This window comes from Sinocyclocheilus grahami, unplaced genomic scaffold, assembly GCF_001515645.1.
Source record: "Sinocyclocheilus grahami isolate Dianchi unplaced genomic scaffold, SAMN03320097.WGS_v1.1 scaffold134.1, whole genome shotgun sequence".
NCBI lineage: Eukaryota > Metazoa > Chordata > Actinopteri > Cypriniformes > Cyprinidae > Sinocyclocheilus > Sinocyclocheilus grahami.
Window position 1 is genome coordinate 893,474 of NW_015505313.1, and position 25,765 is coordinate 919,238.

Consider the following 25,765-nt stretch of genomic DNA (forward strand, 5'->3'; position numbering starts at 1 on the left):
GTGGGGAACTATTTTAACCCATTAGATCCCATTTCCCCCAGCTAAATTGTATTGTACATGTATTTCACTGTTACACAACTGGATATTTTCTTACAAATTAGTGAACGTATGACAATCGTGAATTCATGCTGGTCAACAAGAAACAATAATTTAACATAATGTTATTATTTACATTGTTATGTTACATTATTAGGCTATTTCTTGTTGACCAACAGAGGAATTTTTAAGTAGCCTATAAAAAAATGTAAATAGGCCTACAGCTTAGCTGGGAGAAATGGTAGGCTATGTAATGAATTAATATAGTTTACAGTTAGACCATTGTAAGAGGAAAAAAACATGCCAAGACTTTTGACTAAAGCACTGCTGGTAAATACAATTATAAATATATAATTATACATATGTAACATATAACTATATACATACTATATACATATGGTACATATAATTATAAATACGTAAATTAACAAATTAATTATATATATGAAAAAAAGAAAAAGATATCTTATTTATTAATAATCTCAGTAATCCAGTATATAATCCAACCTGAAATGGTTCGCTGGTTTTAGATGAGGTTTAGGGTTTGGGTTTTGGGAGACCAGCATTTTTTTTTCCAACAGTGCATTGTACTGCAATCTAGCGCCTTCTACTGTATGTGTGATTGATGCATTGTTTAGGTGATGTGTGTAAACGCATATACATAAAAAAAAACATCTATTGTTCAAACCTGATCAAACATGTCTCAAAAGCACCATGCAGTCTTGGCTTCACTGAGCTCTGTAATTCATTCCTCCCATACAGATCCAATTGTAAACAGAGTGCGTCTCTCTCTGTAGTTTTAGATGCTTGTGCAATAAGGCAACATCGCAGAAACCATATGATTCAGAACGGATATGGAGTAGATGATAAAAGAGCAGCCGCTTCAAAAGCAAAGCAAGTGTATGATTTGATTTGCATTCTATTGTATCGGATAGACGCGGGCAGGCATTGAGTGGCCTTATGAAACGTATCCTTGAAGCTCTTGAACTCTTTGATAATAGTTTTACTGAGTTATGGCGGTGTACCGGACCTGACGTGGATTATATTATTCAAAATCCTTTGTTCTCAACCGGACTCCACTAAAGATTCGTGAGCAACACAGTGTTCGAAAAGGTTGCATTTCGCTGTCACTCTAGTCGCACAAATGGATGTATATTGTCGTCGCCCAGAGCTATATATTAAATTGTATATGTTATAGCCTTTCCAGCTTTATCAGCATACATACAGTACACTAACGTAAAGTGATATACTAGCAGACCTTAACTGCCTACTTTTTTAATTTTGTTGCAAAATGTAAATATAGCTATTATCGCCTAGCTCTAATCTGCTAAATGCAGCAACTTTAAGACTGATAGTATAAACATCAACATCATTTTCTGCTAAGCTGCTTTGAAAGCAGTGTGTATTGTTTGTGAACAGTGCCATATAGATACACTTGCTTTTTTTAGAGAAAAAATTTGGCTTATATAATGTTTTAATTTAATTAAACATTTATTTCGTACAACATTCATTAGAAATTGACCCTTGGCCTAATTTCAAACTGTGTATTGGTTCTCAGATCTCAATTTAATTTAAGTATAAATCTAGACCTGAGACCCATGAGGCTTTCTTCCTCCCTCTTAAGCTGCAAGGAAATATCCAAATACCATTCAATCTTTTGCATGTCTGAGCACATCAGGTTCTTCATGTTGACAATTGTAAATGTAAGAAATGAGATTCACTGTTTTGCCAGTATACTTGCCAAATCTAGATCCAGATAATCTCAGATTATCCAGAATGCCACACCTTTTCTTATGTATAAAAGAACCATTCTTAAGTATAAAACAACTATACTGTTTACAGATTCAAATATATTTGCATTAATGACTATTGCTTTATGACTCCGCTTCTCTTAAGTAAACAACGTTATTGATGCACGCTTTTATTTAGATGTTGACTTCTAACAGGACCTGATCCAATCTGTGTTTTTCATAATTAGTGTTTGCTGGATATTTTTCTCAAATTGGCTGCTAAGAAAAGAATAATTATGCAACGCAGAAGCAAATGAATTCACACCTGGCAGAAAGACAGAGTGAGGACACTGATGAACGTCGTGATGGCACAAGAAATGCATATCTGCAAGAAATCAAGCACATTCTCCCTCTTACACTCTTAGAGAAACTGTGCTGTTTCATTTTAATCTACATTAATGGATTTAAATGGGCTGTAAGGTACTTTGCCAGTTTTGGTTTTGCATAACATTTAAAAGCAACTGTATGGTGTGTTTTGCATGCAAAATATGTTTAATACACAAGATGGCTCAAAATATTTTGGAGGATATTTTGTATTTAGGAGACACATTAGGTTTTCTGCCTCTCTCTAACATATTTAGAATGGCATTACCTGTTTGAATAAAGGTATGTGTCACGAATCCGGTCCATGAACTTCCAATTTCATTGACTCTCGCACTGCACACTGTTGAACATCACCCCGGACTACATTTCCCATCCCATCACTGATTGCACTCAGCACGGATTGCACACAGCTGTTCACACTGATTGCACCCAGCTGTTTCATATCACTCCCTCACTATTTAACACTCACTCTGATCCCTTCCCTCTGCCGAGTATTGTTTCAGCGTTTATCACTCCCCTAGTGATAGCTACACTACAGAGCCCTCAGTCATTGCCCAGCCTTAGCCTTAGCCTTAGCCGCGTTCTCGGTTTCTGATCTTCGCCTGGTTTCCTGGACTTCTCCCCTAGTCTTGCCCCTTCTGATTCTGTCTGCAGTTCATCGACCCACGCTAGCCCTAGGATTATTCTTGTGTTTTGCCCGCCATATACCTGTCTGCCTCAGTTTGACCCTGCCTGCTTCATGACCATGTCTCTGTCTTCTCCACAATAAAAGCTTTGCGAATGGATCCGCACGTCTCGCGTCTCGTCAGCCCCGTAACAGAATACTCGGCCACACAAGGATCCAGCGGCTTTTTCAGTGGACTCTGGCCTGGTATGGACCCAGTCACCGCTACTATATCTTCGGCAAGGAGGTCTTTCTATTGAGGAGTATGTTCACCGGTTCTGTGAACTATCTTATCAGGTACCACTTTATGATGAGATTTTATTTAAGGACTTGTTTCGTTTTGGACTTAATGAACCCACGAAATCTCGTATGCCAAGGAGTGAATGCAACTGGAGCGTAAAGGACTTTATTGACTATGCCTTGCTGACTACTGGTTCAGCGTTCACGGTGGGTGCCGCGGAGGAAGGAAGCGACACCATGTCTGTGGCAGTTTTATACTGTGCACAGTATGTGCAAAGATTACCCAACTACATTTGCTGAAATACAGTGCAGCATACAAACCCAGCCCAATGCACTGAATCCCACAATGCAATGTGCTCAACTTGATATTCCATTTCCAGAGTGATGAATGAACGCAAAACTTGCCATAATATAACCCGATCTCATTAATGTGCGTTTCAATGGCACACTTTTGTTTTCTGTTTCTATTTGGCAAACTATTTATAAGCAAAAGTGGACTTTGGCGTGCATATGATATGCAATTGGTAGGTTTAGGGGTGTGGGGTAGGTGCGTATTATATGTACGCCAATATCCATGCACGTCAAACACATGCATATCGTATTCACGTCAAAGTCAGTTTCTGTGTATAAATAGAGACTGGTGTTAGATTTTGCTGTATTTGGCTGAGCAGTAGTTTGGGTGGTTTGCCAATGTACTAGAGTTCTATAATACATAAAATAAGTAAGCTTGACCAAAGTTCTTGTGGGGAGAAGATTTTATTGAAGGTAGCAGTGTAGCAGTTCTTCAGCAGTAATGTTTGCATTTCTTCCTTCAAACAATCTTAACCCAAGGTACTGTCTGTGAGACCAGACCTTTATACCTGGTAAAAAATGAGCTACAAACAATACAATAACACCCCATGGAGAGCCAATGATAGTGTAACCTCATGATGACCTGATAGGACCTCTCCCATGGAGAGCCCATGATGCATTGACCTAATGCTGACCTAATGGGCTAATTGCATGGGCCATTTGGGCCACGGCACAGTCACAATGTAAATGCATCTGACTAAAGATACACAATCTTTCACTGGGCTCTAGTGAGCACATTGTCTCCTTTTCTGTTTTTGCTTGTTTATCATATTTTATGATAATAACTAAAACTGTTTTATTGCTATTTGTTATGCTGCATATTTCTCATGCCAGCACATACACAACACTACTAGTAAGAGGTAGCTTCAAATGTTTTTGATCTCCTATTAAACATACACTGAGTCGACAATGCCCTTAAAACCTTCACATCCTACGATCAATACCTAAATAAACATATAATGTATAAACATATAATTTTTTAGAGTCATTGTTTCATGAATTGGAGTACGCTGGTTGTGCTACAAGTTTCATTTTAAAAAAGGTTCTTAAGAGTCATTTTGTCAGTGAACTGGACTACACTGCTCTGTATTTGTTTGTGTTTGTTTTTGCGTGCAGCCTGTGAGAACAAATTAATAGAAAGAGGGTTTTCTTACCAGTGTAATTTGTGGTACAAGGTTGTTTTATCTCATCACATTCAATTTAGATTGCAAGCTCACAACAAAATAACTTTTGACACAGAACTCTTGGGAAGGGAGAGGACAAATGTTTATTTCTGTGGAATGATTGCTTTTTTTCTGGTCAATACGAGAGTAGCATTAGGTAAACTAATCTGATTACGTGTCCTTGAAAATGTAGCGAGGTTCAAATGCAGATACTTCATTTTTGGATATAACCCAACCCTTAATTCATTGTTTAATTGGATTGTCAACAACATTTTCGCACAAAATTGGATTAAAAATGCAAAATAGTCACATTTATTTTTTAAATGATAACTAGGTAGTGCTCACTGAAATGAAAATGCAACAGTGATATCATGTAGCACATTGTTCTTCTCTATTGTTCAATATGCAATATAGGCCTACTGGTACTCCATTCTAAATGTAGTCACATCATAAAACAAGCAAAACTATATTATATATAATTACATATTTTATGCTGCGTGAGTGTATCCTGCCTGCTACATCCATTGTGTATTAATTTGTCATCTGACTGAATTATACTTTTCTTTATTACAAGAACAGTCACTCTAAAGCGGTCTGAGGAGTGCCTCAGTACACAAGGAATGCTCATATACACAATGGTGATTGCTCATAAATCTTCAGGGTTTGAACCTAACCTTTATACCGTATGTTGCAAACTAGTACTGTATACTGCCTGTTACAACAAACAAGAGACCCACTGCATTGGGGAAATAGTATGCTAGCTAATGAACTGTCTATAAAATGCAAATATTGGGTATTAATGCATATATTATTTAAATACTATACACACCACATGCTGAATTTCTTTCGAATGAAGTGGTGTGATTTAGTGTGCATGTTCAACTGGCATTAAGCCATTCAGAACTGCCATTAAGATTTTCATGCAGTCCAGTGATTGTTCTGCCCACAGCAGTTCCGTGGCTCCTGCAGTCTGCTGCATGCTTCGTTTCACACCCACACACACCTCCTACTGATTGTCCAACAATTCACATGTGTGTAAGGGTGTGTGTGATGTAGTGTGGGTGGGAGGCGGAAGGACATCCTGCTGAATAGTCTGTGTGTGTGTGGAGTTTGGGAGGGAGGCACATTGTTGTAGTTATTCAAGAAATAATAGCGAGCATATGCAAGGCTATTGTATGTATGTGTGCATGTTGGGTGAGGGGTTTTAATTTTGGCATGTCTTAATGTAATGTGCACCTCTGCAATGTAATGTGTTAAGTATGAGTCATCTTCCCATGATGCTGGAGCGTGATCCAGACAGGGACTCCCTGAGGTCATTGGGGGTGAAAGGATGCAGTACTTTGGCTGGAAATCAGATCACAGCACCAAGTACACACACAATTACTCACGAAGGAAGTGCAGGTTATTCCTAGGCAGCCTTTTTTAGGTCAAATAAATGCTACATAACAGCAGTGTAGGCATGTAAAATAAAATCCCTGCAGCAAATAGTGTCAAAGTTTAATTAAACTAAACTGGAATTCATAATTAAGTCTTATATATGTATGTGTGTGTGTGTGTGTGTGTGTGTGCACTTACATATATAAGGTAGTAAAAATTAAGATTAAAATACACTTTGAAAATTAAAATAACATAAATAAATAAAAAATCTAATTAGATTAAAATAAATAAACTAGTAAAGAAAGACATCTTTAGACACGTTGCATACATGTTTAAAAAATTGAGCTGCATTTTAGATTGCTTTTAGCTTGATAATTAATAAGTTGATTAATTCCTGAGCAACAAATTTGATTATTTGAGCAGGGAAAAAACAACAACAACAACAAAAATCAACAAGTTTTAATCATCAAGAGTGTTCTGGCTGGCCATTATTTCTTGCAGGGCTTTGCATCAACATCAATTACATATACACAAGACTTCCTGTCTGAACACATCTATCTGTGTACTGTGGGAAGAAATGACACATGAGTTGTGTTAAAGGGTCCACCAAAGGAGTCCGAAGGAAAAACAGGCAAACGGCCATTAGATTTTATGCACAGCTCTATACAAACAGACAAACAGGCTCACTGATGCATAGCCAAATACTTTACTATAAGATCTGCACTGTGATATATCACCGGCCTCTAGGTGGCATTATTGAGCACTTATACACTAATGCAATTAGTAATTAAAGGGGTCATATGATGTTGCTAAAAAGAACATTATTTTGTGTATTTGGTGTAATGAAATGTGTTTATACGGTTTGAGGTTAAAAAAACACATTATTTTCCACATACTGTACATTATTGTTTCTCCTCTATGCCCCGCCTTTCTGAAACGCATCGAGCTCATGGGTCTGAAAAGCAAGGTGTGCTTTGATTGGTCAGCTATCCAGTGCGTTGTGATTGGCCGAATACCTCAAGCGTGTGACGGAAACGTTACGATGTACACTATTTTATAGGTGTTACATAAAAATATTGCTCATGTCTGAATTCATTCAGCTCCTACTGCCTGTATGCATCTACTGTAGTATTTTAGTAATTTCAGAATGCATTTTAATCTTTCCTTTCTCTACTTCATTCTTTTCAAGGTCAAACTAGATTAATTTTTAAAGCCTTGACGTTGTAAAACACGGGAAACTGCTTTGGCATGGAACAAGGAATACCAAACCAGCCAAGTAAAAAGTACAACATCTTGCATTACGTCTTCAGGTTTCAGGTTTTTTTTAACCTTTGGATATCTGCTGTTGTATTAAAAGTCTCTTGTGAGCTCTCTAGACTAAATTGCACCTTGCACGGAAAGTCATGGTGTTCACACTGCTCTATAGCCGAGTACTTGCTGTTCTAGCGGATGCTTTTGATTCAAAGAGACTTAGAGTACAGTAATTGTAGAGACGGGCTGGCAGGCAGATTGCCAGGTTCTTACTGAAATAGGCCAAGCTAGCAGTAAAGAGCAAGAGAATCGAAGCCATGGTACAGCTGAGTATGTGCATTTGATATCTATGTACATAATAGCTGTTTGTACTGCAGCAGCCTACTGAACATACACACACACACAAACATATACACAACAGAGGGTACCCACATAGCAATTTTTCTCTGGCCCAGCTCCGGCCCACACAACCAGCTTTTGCTTGGCCCACATACCGCAATGTATTACGGTACTAGTGTGGACCAGGTCTGGATTCCAGACAAGGGCCACACATGGGCCATTACTGGCCCAAGTCTCAGCCAAGTTAATTACCCACCATTAGTTCATGCAACTGACGTCACCGATTGACCCCACAGTGCAGACTTTTAGGTTACATTAATTAGCTTATTACTTCCATTTATCTATTGACAAAGTACCAGCAAAACATTTACAAACTATCAAAACGGCTGATCTACACATAAAATGTGATTAAAAGCTCAAACTTTCATTGATAAGAGCTCAAATCTATAGTTAGCTTACCTCTAATAGTTAGCCTCTATAGCTAGTTAACGGTTGTGATGCTAACGGTCTTTTTGAAGACACTAATCCATTCCTGTAAAGATTCAACATAAACGTGTCAATTGCATGTATGAAAGTGTCAGGAATGGTTGTATGTATTATTTGTGTAATATTAGCGACTAAACTTACCTTACAAGCAGTGAAAAAAGCAGAGATATGGACTCTCTACATGTCAGCTGAGTGAATGCTCAACGTGCGCGCCCGTTAAAACACATCAAAGTTACGCATTTACATAAATAGTACATACAAGTCAAATAAAATGTCCTGAAACTTCATCATGTATTGTTTAAGTGGATAGTAGGCCTACATCAAACTGTAAATTGAATGAGAATATGAAAGCAGTAAATGCAAAACATTGTTTGAAGTCAGTTTATATATATAAATATACATACCAACAGAATATACTATTCTATAATATAAGCTATAATATCATATATCATATAATATCATATGAGGCATGAATATAATTTCACACATGTAAACACATAATTAAACACGCAACATGAGCTTTATGTTATGCATTTTAAAAATATATTTCAATATATTTAACAGTGTTTCACATATATGTGAATATATTACCTTTCTGTATGGGAAAACATTGGGATTTTACTCAAAAATATTTGAAATGGATTTTAAATTTGGGTCAAGATCGGCCATACTTATGTGGCCCACATGTCTACATTTGACATCTGGCCCATGTCTTGTGTGCCGACTTAAACCCAGTACCATCTCTGCCAAACCCGGGCCATGTTTGGCCCACATGCTGCATGCCAGTGCCAGATGCATGCCAAATCTGGGACAAATTTGTTTGCTGACTGGGTAATGAGTGTTTATAATGCCTATTTTTGTGAAAAAGATTCATACATAATTGACTTTATGTCCACACTAAGGAATTTTGCACATCTGTCATTGAGGCCTTAGTATTGACGCCTTTTAAAAATGTCACAGTTTAGCCTGACATAGCCCTACATTATCATTAGTATATTTGAGTGCCATTAAAAGGATTTTGCGCTTTGTGCCATCATTTGACTCAGTGAAACATGGCCTTCTATCATGCACACTCCATATCCACCCACTACCATCTCATATAGACGACCATTCATACTCTGTTTTACTCTAGCAACAGATTCACCGGCACGCTGGCAGATGGTCTGTGGTTGCCAGTGGTAACCACTCTCAGTGAGAAGAACAGTTGCTCTTCTCTGCTCCCTTTGAGAGAATAAAGAGTCAAGAGGTATTGGCATATCACTGCCTTGTCACAAAATGGGCAAGCCTACAAGACAATTACAATTGACAACATGAAAAAGCAATCCTGGCATGATGGGAAAGGGGATAGGCAACTTGTGCCAGCACTGGGGAATACTCTGTTACATCGATCTCTACTTCTGTTGGTAGTATTTTAGTAAAACATGCTTGGTATGCAATGCAATGATTTGCTTTCCTGCGTCCAGTCAAATGCAACTTTTTAAATGTAATGTTTCCTTATGATCAGCTTGTGCCCAACTGATGGTTAAGTTTAGGAAGTTTAACCATTGCATTTGATTACCTACCACGTTTTTTTTGTTTTTTTTTGGAAATATACTAGTACGATATTCTTTGAAGTACCATGCAAATACCTTTGCACATTGATATGGAAGTCATTAGCTATATTGTATACTATATCAAAGTTAATACCGTCACAACAGGATAGGATTTTTTTGAAAGGTAGAAGCTGCAAATATGTGTCATATGAACAAATAACTGCAATAAAGTTTGCCATGTAATTCTAATGAAATTTTTTTTACTTTTCTTATAAACGTATTACATTATAGAAATTACAATTTATAAATTATTGCAAAGGTACACTACATAACTTTTGCCTCACTAGCGGTTAAAAAACAGCAAGCGTTTCGTGGAAGAACATTGTTTTGGTTGTGCTTCGGCTCTGCTACGGATGACGAAGGCCTATATATGCTATTTCCCGTGGAATCCGTCCCGACAGCTTTAATACAAATCGTTAATAGGCTATTGGTTTATTAACGTTTTAGTAAAGTACGGACGTGGTTTGGAAGATGGATTTTTTTCCTTTGCGCTCTAACATTTTTTTATTTTTTATTTAAAAAATGACAAAGTGTAGCTTTAAATTTTGCAATTTACGTTTGGGTGTAATTGGTTGTGCAGGAACACACTATTGCATACAGCTGAGATCGTGCAGTATCAGTAAGTGGCCAGAGAGGGGCGTCAGTAGAGGGGTATAGGAGAAAGGGGCTGGCCGAGAACTGTCTTCAAACCAATGATCGGCTGAAGCTCATGCGCTTTTACACTGTGGATTCGGTTCAGAGCGGAACACACTGACAGCATCAGCTCCTCTTTTCATGTGTCTGCGTGCACACCGATAGTGAGTGTCAGTTGAGAAACCATCGTATTACAATAACATCTTTTATTTCATTTCCTCGGAGGGGACGCGTTTCATCGCCGCAGACGCACGGCGCATGTTCCTCTTAAACCCGAGTCCACTTGTGTGTGAGTGACTGACTGACTGGGAGAGATTTGTTCATTTCCAGGAACGGGGCCGTGCAACTCTTCATCACCGGACCGAGAGGAGAATCCGTCAACGTCATTTAAACAGAAATAACTGCTTCGATTTTTCTCCGGAGTGACTATGCGCGTCCTGTGCAGATTGTGAGAGAGAAAAGTCGCCCGTTTGCTCCTAATCCAAAGGGACAGACCAGGTAGTTCCACAAGGGAATACACGGGCTCGGAAGAAATTCCCGTCAGATTTTAAGTACTTGAGAGAGATAAGAAGGAGCGTACACAATGCCACTTGCTCAACTGGCAGAACCATGGCAAAAAATGGAGCTGGTGCAGTTGGAGACGGAGGTGAGAGAGGTGGTGAAATCACAGCACTAAAATGAACTGATTTAATGTGTCATCAGGGTTACTCTATCCGTGCCAGAAGTCCACGTGTTTGTCATGGGGCGTTCATGAGAAAAACGGCAATCATAAAGAAATGTGATACTTTAAAATAATTGTAGATCACTAAACACTGGTGCAGAGTTCTGCAGGTATGGTTGGCTGTCTTTACTCGATGTTCTTTTGGAGCGCGAGCATGTCCTCGGAGGGGACGCGTTTCATCGCCGCAGACGCACGGCGCATGTTCCTCTTAAACCCGAGTCCACTTGTGTGTGAGTGACTGACTGACTGGGAGAGATTTGTTCATTTCCAGGAACGGGGCCGTGCAACTCTTCATCACCGGACCGAGAGGAGAATCCGTCAACGTCATTTAAACAGAAATAACTGCTTCGATTTTTCTCCGGAGTGACTATGCGCGTCCTGTGCAGATTGTGAGAGAGAAAAGTCGCCCGTTTGCTCCTAATCCAAAGGGACAGACCAGGTAGTTCCACAAGGGAATACACGGGCTCGGAAGAAATTCCCGTCAGATTTTAAGTACTTGAGAGAGATAAGAAGGAGCGTACACAATGCCACTTGCTCAACTGGCAGAACCATGGCAAAAAATGGAGCTGGTGCAGTTGGAGACGGAGGTGAGAGAGGTGGTGAAATCACAGCACTAAAATGAACTGATTTAATGTGTCATCAGGGTTACTCTATCCGTGCCAGAAGTCCACGTGTTTGTCATGGGGCGTTCATGAGAAAAACGGCAATCATAAAGAAATGTGATACTTTAAAATAATTGTAGATCACTAAACACTGGTGCAGAGTTCTGCAGGTATGGTTGGCTGTCTTTACTCGATGTTCTTTTGGAGCGCGAGCATGACGCGCCGCGTGAAGTAGCACAGGTGAGATGTTTTGTAACACTGGAGGGTCATTCCACAGAAGGGTGTCCCACGTAACCATGTGTAAACAATGACTTTAACAATGAGAAGCTATCACTAACCTTTGCTCTAACTTATAATAGACATGTTCTTTTACGCAAACAAAAATCCAGAAACTTTCTTCATGTGGATACATGTTTTGGCTGGTCTCTAACCTTGTGTTTCCAACCAGATTATTTATCAGCAATGTTATCATCCAGACTCCTGTTATTAACAATTCAATTGAAAACATAAAGCACATGTGTCTTTTTAAAAATAATTTTACCTTAATATTTTGTTAGTAATGGATGATTTTAAATACTAAACTCTGCTACTATGATTTTGCACAGTAGACCACAGAATATGTTTAGAAATATCAACAATAATTCTCTTCTACTGACCACCTTACAGGGTCATGGCCTTGGGAACAAGGCTAGAAATGAATAAATGAACTGCAAAACTGTCAACCCTGTTATTATATAAGTCAGCTTTAAAGCATACATGCCTTTTTTTTTACATTTGCTTAAGGTTATATAATGAAACTTATTAAAACTTAAGGACGTTTTTCAAAATCAGAAAGAAAATTACATAAAAATCTCCTTTTTAAATTTGAAAAAGGCACCAGTTTTGTGGAATGACCGCAGCTTTTATCATCTTTGAACTCTAGTGGAAGAAGATTGGTTTTCTTATGTTGTGCTCAGTGAACCAGCTGTTTTCCGTTGTTTCTTGCTGTGCATTTTGTCTTCTCCGGGGTACATGTGAAATGTCAAAAAAATCTAATAAATAATACAGAAGTCTAAGGTCATAAGAAACTCTGGGAAATAGTACTTTCTGAATTATTGTGCTCTCTTGAGTTTGTGTAGCCAGACTGTTTGTGGTGTGTGGTACAAAACTGCTGTTTAAAAAAAAAAAAATAATAATAATTTTATTGTTGCTTTAAAACCATCATAACAATCTCAATAACAGCCACATGTTTGTAATAATTCACTGGAATCTGTAGTATAAGATAAACTTCTGTCAGGTTTAGCATTCATACAGTGAGATGGTTTTTTTTTCTTTAAAAGGTTTACATTTCCTTTTGATTTACAAAGATATTTTCAGACATGCTGGTTTGAGGAATCATATCTTTTGATCACATGCACAGACCACAGTGCTAACAGCTCTGAGAGCTAAACTCCTGCTTTATTTCAGTGTTGCACTACAGTAAACTTTCAGCCATTAGCATTGTACAGCACTGGACTTTGCTTTTCTTCAGCAACTTTGGCTGGAGGTCAAGTTTATAACTACAGGGCAAGCTGAGACAATATGGCCTGTGATGTCCATGATTAATGCGAATGGAAGAAAGACGATTTAATTTCTTTTCTTGCACTCAGACTAATGCTGATCTCTTTTGAGAATCGCTACAAGAGACATGTTTTATAGTCCTTTTTTCCCCGTCATTGTAATCTGTTCAATTTTAAGCTTAAATTAACTCTCTTTCTCCCTTGCCTTCTGGTCGCTCACCCCTTTAATGGGTTCACAAATCAGGCGACAGCAGGTTCCCTGCAGAAACATTTGCTGTACTTCTCAGTCCTTTGAGTGAAATTCTTTCTGGAGCTGAGAAAGAGAGGCAGAACTGAGCAGAAATTAATCTAGATTTATCAATTTTGCAGAATAACTGTGCTGATTAGAATCTTGCTACAGCATTTCAGCAAGTAGCACAAGACTGAAAAGTGCTTCCTGATGTAGTCTAGGCCAAGTAAGTACTATAGGAACTTGATACAACTATAGGTACAAACCGCCTGATTTGTATAAAAAATTTATTTCCGCTTCTTGCTCACTGGCAGTTTTTACATACTGCCAATGCTGAAAGGGCCTCCAAACACACATTATGTGGAATTTAACAAGATGCCTGGAAAACTGTCGCCACAGTTTTTGTACCGCCATATAAAGTTGTGGAGGAAAAAAAATCCATATAATCAATAAACTGGGAAAAAAGTTTTCTTTAGTGTATGTATTTTCATGCACATTGTTTCAGTCCAATTTTAGACATGTACAGTATTTAGCTATATTGCAGTTCCTCATATAGTTACTGGTTGACTGCTTGGCAACTAGAACACTTATTGCTAAAAATGTACCCAGGCCTTTTGCTACAGATGTGTGAGTTAATTCTTTTTTGGTTTTATTCCGAGCACCTGCTGTTCACCTTTTTGTTGGCTGCCATGCTCTCTGGGGTTCAGCAGTGATTTGTGTTTGTAATCATACATACTGCACAAAGCCTGTAGTTATATGGAACCTGGAGCTTGTTCTACAAGGACTTTCAACCCTTTGGAGACTAGATGTTGGAGAACAAAGGAGAGCATTTGAGGCTGTATGCTTCCATTAAAAGACAGGCGTTCTGTGAGCTCTAGGAGTCACAAGTTCTGTTCTCGCTCCATCACCGAAAATGTATTCCTGTGAACCCGGGAGCTTCCCAGATTTGCTGGAAGTGTGTTGACGGTATATCATAGCGTATGAGGCCCGGTCTGTTCCTCAGGGAGGGGTTATGTTTCACTCGGAAGAGCCAGTTTGACTGTGTCCTACGAGCCAAGCTGTGAGCTTTGAACTGAGCTGGAGCCAAAAAAATTTAATTCAGACATTAGTTTTGGTGGATTCATGTACATTGATCAGATGTTCTTTGCTCTAGATGCTTTCAGTTTCCTTCATGGGTTCTGAAAGAATAGCCTATTTTAAAAGAATATTAATTAAATTCAGTCCGATTTCTCCCACTTGCTTTCTTGCTCTTGCTCTTGCATTTCCTTCGTAAATACCACAGACACAATGCCACATGCTTCCAGCATATGTCCCTCGGGAATATCAGATTTTTAAACTGTGTGTTTCCAGTCTCAGCTGTCGGTGCATGCAGCGGTTTGAAACATGAGAAGGCATAGCAGCGCATGATGGCCGAGAATATGGAGATGATGTGATCCGGAACTCTGAACTAAAAGCCAAATTTCTTCCTGTCATCTCTTTTTAAATCCCTGCCACCTGTGAACACCAGTCAGAGTCTCACGCTTTGAAAGTATTAAACATTTATCTTTAATTCATCACAGAGTTTTAATGATTCGATTCATCTGTGATTTCTTTGTCTTCCATTCCCTTCGTCTCTCTGTCTAACTTTTCTTCTTCCATATCACTCCTTGCTGTCTGTTTCCTTTCTTTTAACCAGGGCTCACATATTCTGTCAGACCTTCATCTTTGATGTCACATTCATAGTCGTTCAGTCTTGTATTACTGCTTACCATGCAGCCTTACATGCTTGTCAGGTTTGACACTGAAATAGGCACAAATGTTTTGTGTGCATGTCAAATACCTGAATCATCAGAAAGCTGACATTCTGACTCGGTCCGTTTTTTTTTAATTATTATTTTTTTTATTGAAATTTTTATTTATTCACTTTCATTCGTTCCTTCATTCTTTAATTTTCTTATATACATAGTGGTGGCCAAAATTATTAGAACACTTTTCACCAGCTAAAAAATGGTTTTAAGTCAGTTATTTCTATCTTTTGCTGTAGTGTGTCAGCATTCATTTTGCCATTAATTGTATTAATCCAGTGAGATTTTTGTTTGCACAATGAGTCTGACAACAGCCAGTGCTCCACACAGAGATCTGATCTCATCATCATCCAGTCTGGGGGAATGACATGAAGAAACAGAACAAAGTGAGACAGACTAAATCCAGAAGAACTGTGCCAACGTCTCCAAGATGCTTCAAGAAACCTACCTGCAAAGCTACAGTGCTGTTCAAAGTTTTAGGCACTTGTGTAAAAATGCTGTAAAATGAGGATGCTGTCAAAAATAATGTCATAAATAGATTTTCTTTATCAATTAACTTCTATTAAATAAATTAAAACAACATTTGGTGTGACCATCCTTTGTGTTTAAAGCAGCTTTTGCCCTAGGTACACCTGTGCATAGTTTTTCAGGTAGCTTTGCAGGTAGGTTTCTTGAAGCATCTTGGAGACATTGCCACAGCTCTTCTGGATTTAGGCCCTGTTTACACTAGTGCGTTTTCGTTTTTAAAATGAAAACGATTTTTGTCTACACTGGCGTTTTCACTGCATTTCAGAAACGATCTCCATCTACACTACACAACCGAAAACGCATGTCACATGACTAGTCATGCCGGTACAACCATAGATATGTATAGATAGATTTCCTATTATTTAGATGGCGGATGCGTCTGCGTGCTTGGAGCAGTCGAATGGGGAATATACATATACCTATACATATACCTACCTATACATATCTATGGGTACAACAATGAGCATGATGTTATTGTTTACACAGTCGTCAAGGACACGCAGAGAGAATGTGGGCAGCCACACCATCGTTTTCAAAAGTCTCCTTTTTGGTCCGTTTACACTGAAACAGTTACAGTTTTCAAACTAAAACGGGGTTTGCAGTGTTTTTCAAAAGTCTCAGTTTTCGACCTCGAAAACGCCAGAGTAGTGTAAACCATAGGCGTAACCATAGCAAAAGTTATGCGTTTTAAAACGAAAAGGCACTTGTCTAAACGGAGCCTTAGTCTGTCTCACTTTGTTCTGTTTCTTCATGTCATTCCAGACAGACTGCATGATGATCAGATCAGATCTCTGTGTGGAGCACTGGCTGTTGTCAGACTCATTGTGCAAACAAAAATCTCACTGGATTATTACAATTAATGGCAAAATGAATGTTTGGAAATGTAAACTGATATTTCCTACTGATACACTACAGCAAAAATAGAAATAACTGACTTAAAACCATTTTTTAACTGGTGAAAATGCTAGTGTTCTAATCATTTTGGCACCACTGTATTTCCTTCCTTTATATATTTATTTCCTTTTAATTTGGCTTTCTTTTACATTGCCGTACATTGCTCCTTTCCTCTCTCTCTCTTCTGATATCATTGGTGTGTCCCAGTCAACAGCATCACCTGATCTGTAGGTTAAAGGTGAGATTACATAATGGCCTAGTTGCATGCTCCTGCCGCTCTAAGGAATAGTATGACCTATTCGGGGACTTCAGAAGCATCTAGAAACTCAATTCCCACTTTATCTGTCAGTCAGTCGCAATATGAGGAAGTGAGTCACACGTAGGGACAGGTCTGACTTTTGATATTGGTTTCTTCAGGGCTTGGAAAAAAATGAGTTTCTTCTAGGGCTGGACAATAATTCAATATCTATGTATCGCGATATAAATTTTTTCAATAATGGTGATATGATTTTTAAACACATTTCCGATATTTCGATATACATTACCAGTGTTTCCCATACATTGATTTATTTGTGGCGTTTGACTTCGTTGAATAAACATGAGCACTGCAGGTTTCAAAATCAAAACGCGTTGCGGGTGTTTTATATGAATGTATCTCTGAAGGGAACCGACTGTCTTCAGAATAGTTTAGATGGCATTTTTATCTGATAAAGTAGCGTTCATGAGCGGAGCTGCTTTGTTTACAGCCATTACTGGAGAAACCGTTAGTTCCACCACTCTCTCTTCACCTGTAGTCCATATGAGTTTTTCTCAGTCTAAGGGAGCTGCAGAGTTGATGTTTGACTGGACTAATATTACATCGTACAAAAAATCCAGCATTTTTGAGCAAATACGGAAAGTATGTACCTTCTTAAAGTTTTTTCTTTTAGTTAGTGGTTATGTTAGAAATATTCTATATCCAAGTAAAGCCAAATAACTTACTGAAAGAGAAAAAATGACTGTAAAACAATAACACAATAGGTTTTCTTAAATTCTCAATTAGGTTTACTTAAGGAATCAGATTTTCATTGGACATCAAGTGGTGACCCAATTCGGCACCAAAATAGTTTATCATACAAAGTTCAAGAAAAAGGTCTTTACAATCAAACATTAAAATCCATTAATTAGCCATTAACAGGACATAGTCTGAATAGGGAAATTGGCATTTCTAAAGGTCTCTTGAGATTTGATGGTTTCATGCTTATGAAAGCCATTAATTCAAACCACAAAACACATTGTGGTCCTCACAAACCAGATTTAGCCTTGTAAGGGAGTTTTTATTTCATTTATTTTGTTTTGTTCATGCTTTATGAAGATGAACACGTCACACAACATGTCTGATTGACTAGCTTCTTCTTTTTTACCTCAACAATCCTTTCCCTTTCCTCTTTAAAGGTAAGTCTGTTTATTTTGCTATGTGTTTTATTATTTGCACTTGTTTTGTTTTGTAGCAACCCTGTCTATTCTCTCCTGTCATGCACTTGTTTCATTAATGGCCAAGTCACTTAAAATACAAGCCTTTTAATTCCATTCACACCTCTTTTTTTCACACACACTTCCTCTCACCTCTCTGAGGAACACTTTGGTCCCAATTACTTGCATTCTATTTCTGTAACAGGGTCACATTATGAGAGAGATATTGTTAATTTTTTGCAGAAAACTCTTTTAGTGCTTTCATTTGCATTGCATTGTCAGGAAAAGAGTTTCTGGGTCACATGATGTGACCAGTGGCCATAATCTGTTATGTTGTGTTTTTGCTTTGGTTTGCTCATGCATTTTATGTACATTCCAGCTTCTTGATCTTTGTGTGTGTGTTTTCTTCATTATGTTAATAATAGTTTGGGGTTGTCTTTCTAGAAATCCAGAAGTTGTGCTGAAGTTTCAGTTCTATTCTGTTTGTCCTTTTAACCTCCTGAAAGCACAGACATACTTTAGATATGTACACATGCTATTTTATGCATTTTTTTATTTATTTTAAAAACACCATCAATTTGTTTTATTTTTGTACATGTCTCTGACCTTTCACAAAATGTAGGTAAAAATCTGTTTCATTCTCTTAGAGACCCTACAAAACACAATATATCATCTTGTACATCTTATATGATTTCAATAACCTGGATTCATTAAAGTGTTGTATGCGTTAAACAGTGCAGTGTTAATAAAGCACAGCTCATATTTCCTTATCAGTTTCATTACAGATAGCTGATGTTCACAGCTCACTTTGACACCGTCTGTTAATGATTTATGTAACTGCATATCAATTCTTGTATAATTCCGCTTATATTTTAAAGCATGTGTCTGAAGTGTGTAATTTCTGTGCCGCTAGTGTCGTAAAACATGTTGTAAAAATAATTAATTTTTTCGTTAATCACTCCAAACTTATGGCATTGTTCGCAAAGCTCAAACATACCGCCACATTTTTAAGCTGTTTTTGATGAGAAAACCTTATAAATGGTTTAGATAAATTGTAGATTTATATTAGAATATTTTATTTTATATTATTTATTTACTTAATTTAGCTAAAACCATGGTCCTTGGTGATTCATAAAATGCAAATCCACGGCTACCTTCATGTTGAGAGTCAAAAAATCATATACAGGCAATGAGGCAACACAAAATTAATACCCATGACTCCTGATGATATATTGAGGTCTTATGAAGCAAAGTTATTCAGGGCTCCAGACAAAAAATGTTTAGTAAGCATTAATTAAGCATTAATTAATTAAAAACTAAATTAAATTTTTTAGGTGCCACAGAATAAACTTATTTTATTATTATTGTTTATTTATTATTTTAACATTTCAGTCATACTGTCATGTGTTTATCTCATCTTTTCTTGACTTTATCAGCATTTTTATCCATCTTGTAGATAACCTGGGAACTAAGGTTCACTTAAAGTGGGAACTAAATGTCTTTTCCAACTTGAAATATACAGTCACAAAGAATTGTTCATTACACAGAATCTGTACCAATATCATGGACCATAAGCATCACTTGGCCACTGAGTGTAGTTTGGGCTCTTCCTAAATGCATCCTATAAATGTTGTCATATGTCTTTCACACTTTCATTCTGTTTTTCTTCATTAGTAAAATGCAATTTTATAGGAGGAGTTGATTGCGAAGTCCTCTTTTCGAAGGCCAAACAAAGTAGTTTCGCTTTCACAAAGAAACACACAGCACCTTCGCGACATGGCAACAACAATACTACAGCGAGAATAAAAATTACGCCTTCTTTCTTTGCGTGAACATTTGGGCGGCGTTATGCAAATCTTCCCAGATAGTGACTTAGGTATGTGGGGGCGTGTTAGAACGAGCCGTTTTAAGTAGGCGTGGTTGACTCTTAACTTTTATAAAGAATAGCTCTTTGGATTTGAGACTTTAGTCTTTGCAACTTTACAGATCTTCTTTATGCACCAAGAGCTTGTAACACTCCAAAGAGAAAGTGACCCCTTGTATGAGTAAAAATGTTAATGTGCAATAGCGCAAAAATATAGCAAAATGCTCCTCTTTAGTTATTTTTCTAACTGACTAATGAGCTTATGGACACATCTGGTTATTCAGAGGTAAATTTATTATTACGTTGCAATGTTTACCAGCTTTACACGTTTTGCGCAGTTTGACACAGAATGAGCGATTACATGAGACATTTCAGTAAGTTGTACTGTAGGCTCTCATATAAAATAGCCTACCTTTTGATGTTAATTCATTTTCATTATGTACTATAGTAGTAATGAGAAGGGGTTCACTTGCCGCTTGAACTGAGGCGCTAAAGCGATCGTGCCTGCTGCATTAAAGAGTGCCCAAAATGTATTTATTGTTTTAATTTCGTTATTAATTTGGCATAACTTTAAAGCTGATACTTTTATTAAAAAGTAACAAGGCACAAAGCTTTTTGCGATTACTGGACGGCAATCCGCTTCAAATAATATGAAGTTCACGCATTAACAGAACACAGCATAGATTAAGATCTTTGGCGCTTTTCCACTGCGTGGTACGGCTCGGCTCGGCACGGCTCAGTACGGCACGGCTCGGCTCGGCTCGGCTTGGTTTGCGTTTCCACTGCAGTTCAGTACCGCTTTAGAGTGGGCGGGATTATTCACATGTCATTAGTAGAAGCCATATAAGTAATGATTATAAATGAGAATTGTTAACGATATTGCCAATATCCACACAGCTGACAGCTTTACCCGTTGTAGCTTGTTCAAGTTGTGCATGAAATAGATGCTGCTTTTGTGCACTTTCACTTCGCACTTCTCCGTCATTTCGATCTCTCTCGCGCTGCTCAACTGAGCTGCGTTTAGCAGGTGTGCGTCAGCGCTGGTGTGCTGCAGAGATGAGGACGGTTTCAAACTCTTTTTTTCCACTAAAACTTTGATGCGCATCGTCTCAGTTTAATACGTGAATATAACAAAAGATGTGATCGCAAAACAATCAGTAAAAAAGGCATTACATGCTAATTTATAGTCGCCAGTGGCGACCTCAGCAAAAACTTCTCGCAAATTAATATTTTTGGTCGCAAATGCAACCATTTTAGTCGCAGTCTGGAGCCCTGTTATTTGTAGCCATTTATGCCATTTTTTGGTTGTTTTTTTGGTTGTTTGGGTTTGTGCATCACGGTTGTAGATGGTGTTTTTGTTGTTGTTAATATAAGTGTTTGTGGATGGTCAGAAGTCTCACTTCACAATTTGGAGACAATCAGAGTCTGGTCTTTCCAGTTACCAAGGAAACATCTTTACCAGACCTCTTGTGCTTATTGTCGACAAAAGTGACATTGATGGTAAACCAGAGCTTTTCTAAGACGAGTTTTCAGAGCAATTTTAACTTCCAGAGCATTTGAGTGAATCGATCTGAAGCCAGCATAAATGAATGAAGCTCTGACTTCACATGTGAGGAATCCTTGATCTTTGTCTGTTTTACATTTTTCTCTGAGCAGCCAGAAGTGTTTTCTTCCTTCCTCCTATTCTTTTTATTTTTGTCTCTTTCATTTCCTTCTCTTCTCGCTCAAGGTTCTGTATTGAATGAAATTAAAAGCGATAGTCTGTGCAGGATGTGAATCCGGGTCATGAGAGAATTCACAGTTTGAGCTGCAGAAATCAGTTGGTCGTGCTGGTAAATCTACACATTCAGAAAATGAATAAACCATACACACATTCTCTCTTTGTCTTTACATGTTTAATTGTTTGTGAGGAAGAGACTGATAGAACTTCATTGTGTGTTAAGAAATAAATAAAGGAATTGTCTGTCACACAGATAAATGCTTCTCCTAATGGAAAAATTAAGGTGAAATAGCATGAGGAAGTGCTGTCTACATGTTTTTATAGAATTTACATGTATTTTGATTCTGGGTGGTTGTGGTTTGCTCTCATCTGAAGAGTTTTTAAGTTACTTAATGTTGGCCGCCCATCATCAGATACAGTTCCTAAATGCAGACATTTTATTTTTAGTTCTCTGTAAGGCTTTTTACACTTAAACCTCTGATTAAAGTCTCTTTTAGCTAAATGTGTGCAGATCAAACAATGCAGTGCTAGATTTTTACTAGAAGTTGTTTGCAACAGTCAACCAATAATACCTCAGTAAATATTAATGCACTTTGTAAAGGCACTGTATAGATTTATGTGTTTAGTTTCTGAAAAATCTTGAACCAGAATAACTTTTGTTGTATATTTCAGACTATTTAAGACAATCAAAACAAGACAATTTTTTTAGACAATTTTGCAAAATTTGCACAGGTGAACAAGAAACCAATATTCTGCAATGTTCCTTAAAAAAATATTTTATGGTGACTTTAACACAGGGTATAAAGTGTACAGTTTAAAGTATAATTAAACCCTAATTAAATACTAACATAGTAGAAGTACAGTATAAACGATGAATAATTGTAAATGTCTTTTATTAGTGCCGTGCAGTGAAATCTGTTAGAATTACATTTGAAGGCCCAGCTTGTTGGCAGAACATGCTCAAGCACATTCACAGAAAGAACGTGTGTATGTGAGTGTATAAGGAGCAAAGCCTGTTTAAATGCCCCAGGAGCTGTTGATTAAGTCATCTAGGCATAACACGCTTTTATGATTTTGACACCACAGCTGTGAGCCTTCAAGTACATGTGTGCACATGCTGTGGCAGTTCTCACGATAATAAGCCAGAGGATCCAGCTGTAAGCACGCCTGAACTGTGTTTATGTACACTATTTTTAAGGCTAAGCGATTGCAATTATTTTGCATACAAATAAATTGAGTTTTCAAATTAATGAGTTAAACTTGATGTTTAACCTGTTTTAATTAACCTGTTTAAAACAATTCCCACGTGGCACCTCATGAAGTGTTGTGGCTACTGTAAAGTTTTCATACTTACTAGTTTTGATGACTTATTATTCTTAATTATGGAAAGTAGTAAAGTGCAAGTAGTTGTGTCCAAACTAGTGCGGCATATACATATATGCATGAATCTCTTTCTGCTTCTCTTTCAGAATGGGCAGAGCACCACTGAGGATGGGGTCACTTCAGCTGTTAAGGTAGGACCCAGTTCTTCGGGATGTTCGGGACCGTTATAACAGATTTCTTTTTTCAAAAACATCTAGAAAGACGTATATTTTCCAGCAAATCTTAAAACATGCTGCTTTCACATGTTACTCTTGTTTATCCATCTTTCTGAATTCATGGGTAATTTGCAGGACAGATTTCTCACAATTTCTTGCAATCTCTGTCCCATGGGTAACTTCAATTTGGTGACATATTTAAATGATCACAGTTTGCAAAAAGAAGAATGTTTGTAGGTATAAAAATGCATCAGACATTCATTAAGGCCTGATAGGACAAATGGTCAGCTTGGTCAGCTGCCCCCAAATTTCTCACACTGGCCATCGGGCCATTCTTGATGTTGAGCCATGAATTTGAGTCATACTGCTGCTCATGGGTCGCGGAAGCGGGGGGGCTGCCCGGGCTACTTTTGAGGTCTGGTACAAATATGACATGGGCTAGAAAAATACATATGAGCTTTATAGCCTGTGTATGCACGTTTAATCATTAAAAGATCGCGATCTTGATTCAAACACACGCGATCTTATTCCTAAATGACGGTGATTCTGCTATGTCTATTAAACCTTTGAAATCACAATCACATCGGAATATTTAAACCTGCTTTTGCGCAGCCGCTGATCCAGAGAGAGCAGCGCTCATTAGGCCTGTCACAATAACAACTTTTTATTGTGCAATATATTGCCCCAGAAAGAATTGCAATAAACAATATTATTGTCCTTTTAAGACCATTTTATGCCATTTTATGTAATCATAATATAAAAGCATAATAATGCAAGAAGGCCAACACACTTTCAAATGACAACAAACTTTTAATTCTTAAGAATATTTAGATCATGGAAATTATCAAAATATTAGATACCTTAAACTTGAAACTTTTCTAACAAAAAGTGTGAAGTAACAAGTAGAAAAAATAAAAAGATTTTTCCATCTACAGATTTTTCCCAGATGTTCTTTTCTCTGTTAATTAAGGGTGCATTGTATTGCTGAAAAACACAATCACTACTTAGCAATCAGATGTCCATATGCACAAATGCACAGATCCTTAAACAAGGCCATATCTGCAGATTATCTGCAGATTTTTGTAGAAGCATTTTTTAAATTTGAACTAGCACCTCATGACTACACCACATTATGTGTGAGAAGCTGCTGAGAAAGAAAGACACTGGCGCAAGTGGAATGCAAAAAACATGGTGACATTTATGTTTATGTAAATATAATGGGCAATCTATTGCATCACCAAAAATGATTGAGGTCATGTACATATATTGTGCGATAAGTCGATATATTGATTATTGCGACAGGCCTAGCGCTCATCATGTAAAACTTTGTTTGAAACAGCTTCACAAACAGTCTACACTGTTAGACTTTTTATCGTATTTTTGCCGTAAATTACTGGCAGCACTATTGCCAGTAAGTTACTGTAACTACCCCTTTACAGTAGCTTATTGCAAGTTCATTTTACAGTATAATGCCCTTACCACAATCTGATTTTACAGTATGATGGCCTTACCGCAATTTAAATTTACAGTGAAATACCCTTACTGCAACTTAATTATAACAAAAAGTTGTGTGTCTGATTGGTCCAAATGCTACACATACTTACAAAGCCAAAGATGCTCAGTGCTGTGGCTCCTAAAATAGCCTTTGGGGTGTAGTTAGCTTCTGTTGAAACAAGCAAAAGAGAGAAAAAGAATAATCATTATTTTTCGTCAGTGATTATTGACTAATCACTATATGTTATGAACATGATAAATAATATCTAGAATGACTGCTAGATTGATCACTTACACCATCAGATTACAATCAACACTGAAAAAAGAGAGAAGAGAATATATACAATAAAATGTAAAAAATAATTAATATGAAACTTAAGAGAATACTGACTTTGATGAGACCTTGCTTCTATTAACAAACAAGAAGCCATAATAAAGAATGTATTTTCTTTCTTGAATTAATTGATTATAATTTTACTTGAATATATATATTTTTTCTCTGGTATATGCACTGGTGTAAATGTTTTATTTACGAGAGGGAGAGCGCGAGAGAGAGAGCGCGAGAGAGAGAGCGCGCGAGAGAGAGAGCGCTCGTGCTATTTCAAATGACGTCACACATTTAACGGTATTGATTTAACTGACGAGTAAAATATACCATAAGCAGCAGTAAAAAAGTTGAAAAATCATTGTTCATGTAAATACTACACATCTCTACTGGAAAACGCAGTTGCAGGACAATTGAATTAGTTTCATGAAAGCGGCAGTTTTTGAGGAAAAAAACTGTCCTAGTAATAGCCTATAATTAGATTTTATATTTACTTTCTTCATATTTTAAAATTTCATTGATATTGGTAATGGTTTACGTTTTAAAAGTAAGTGAAAAGTAGGCTACTTACCACAGGAAAACTCGCAGCTGACGTCTGACGATTCACTCAGAGGGGAAGTCCGTTATGCACGCACCCAACACAAGCCTCAGTTTATGTAACCTCTGCCAGGTTGTTGTGTGGGCTTTGCCCGCGAATAAAATGTTAATTTTGTGGGGTGTTATTTCACCACACTTGTGCTTACCCAGACATTATATTGAGAATGCAGATTCATGTTTTTCATCTGCAGAACAATTTACAGTAGCACTACTGCTTTTGAGCAAACAGTAAA

General features: G+C 37.5%; 1 protein-coding gene across 1 annotated transcript in view; it reads left to right on the forward strand.

Annotated features, from left to right (window-relative positions):
- The first annotated feature begins 11,133 nt into the window (after nt 1-11,133).
- The window catches only part of rps6ka1 (ribosomal protein S6 kinase a, polypeptide 1), a 71,814-nt gene continuing 57,182 nt past the window's right edge, over nt 11,134-25,765 (forward strand). Inside the window, exons 1-2 of the mRNA XM_016279895.1 lie at nt 11,134-11,554; nt 23,048-23,092. Coding sequence (XP_016135381.1) covers nt 11,492-11,554; nt 23,048-23,092 — 108 coding nt within the window. The 5' untranslated portion in view covers nt 11,134-11,491. The remainder of the gene's footprint in view (nt 11,555-23,047; nt 23,093-25,765) is intronic.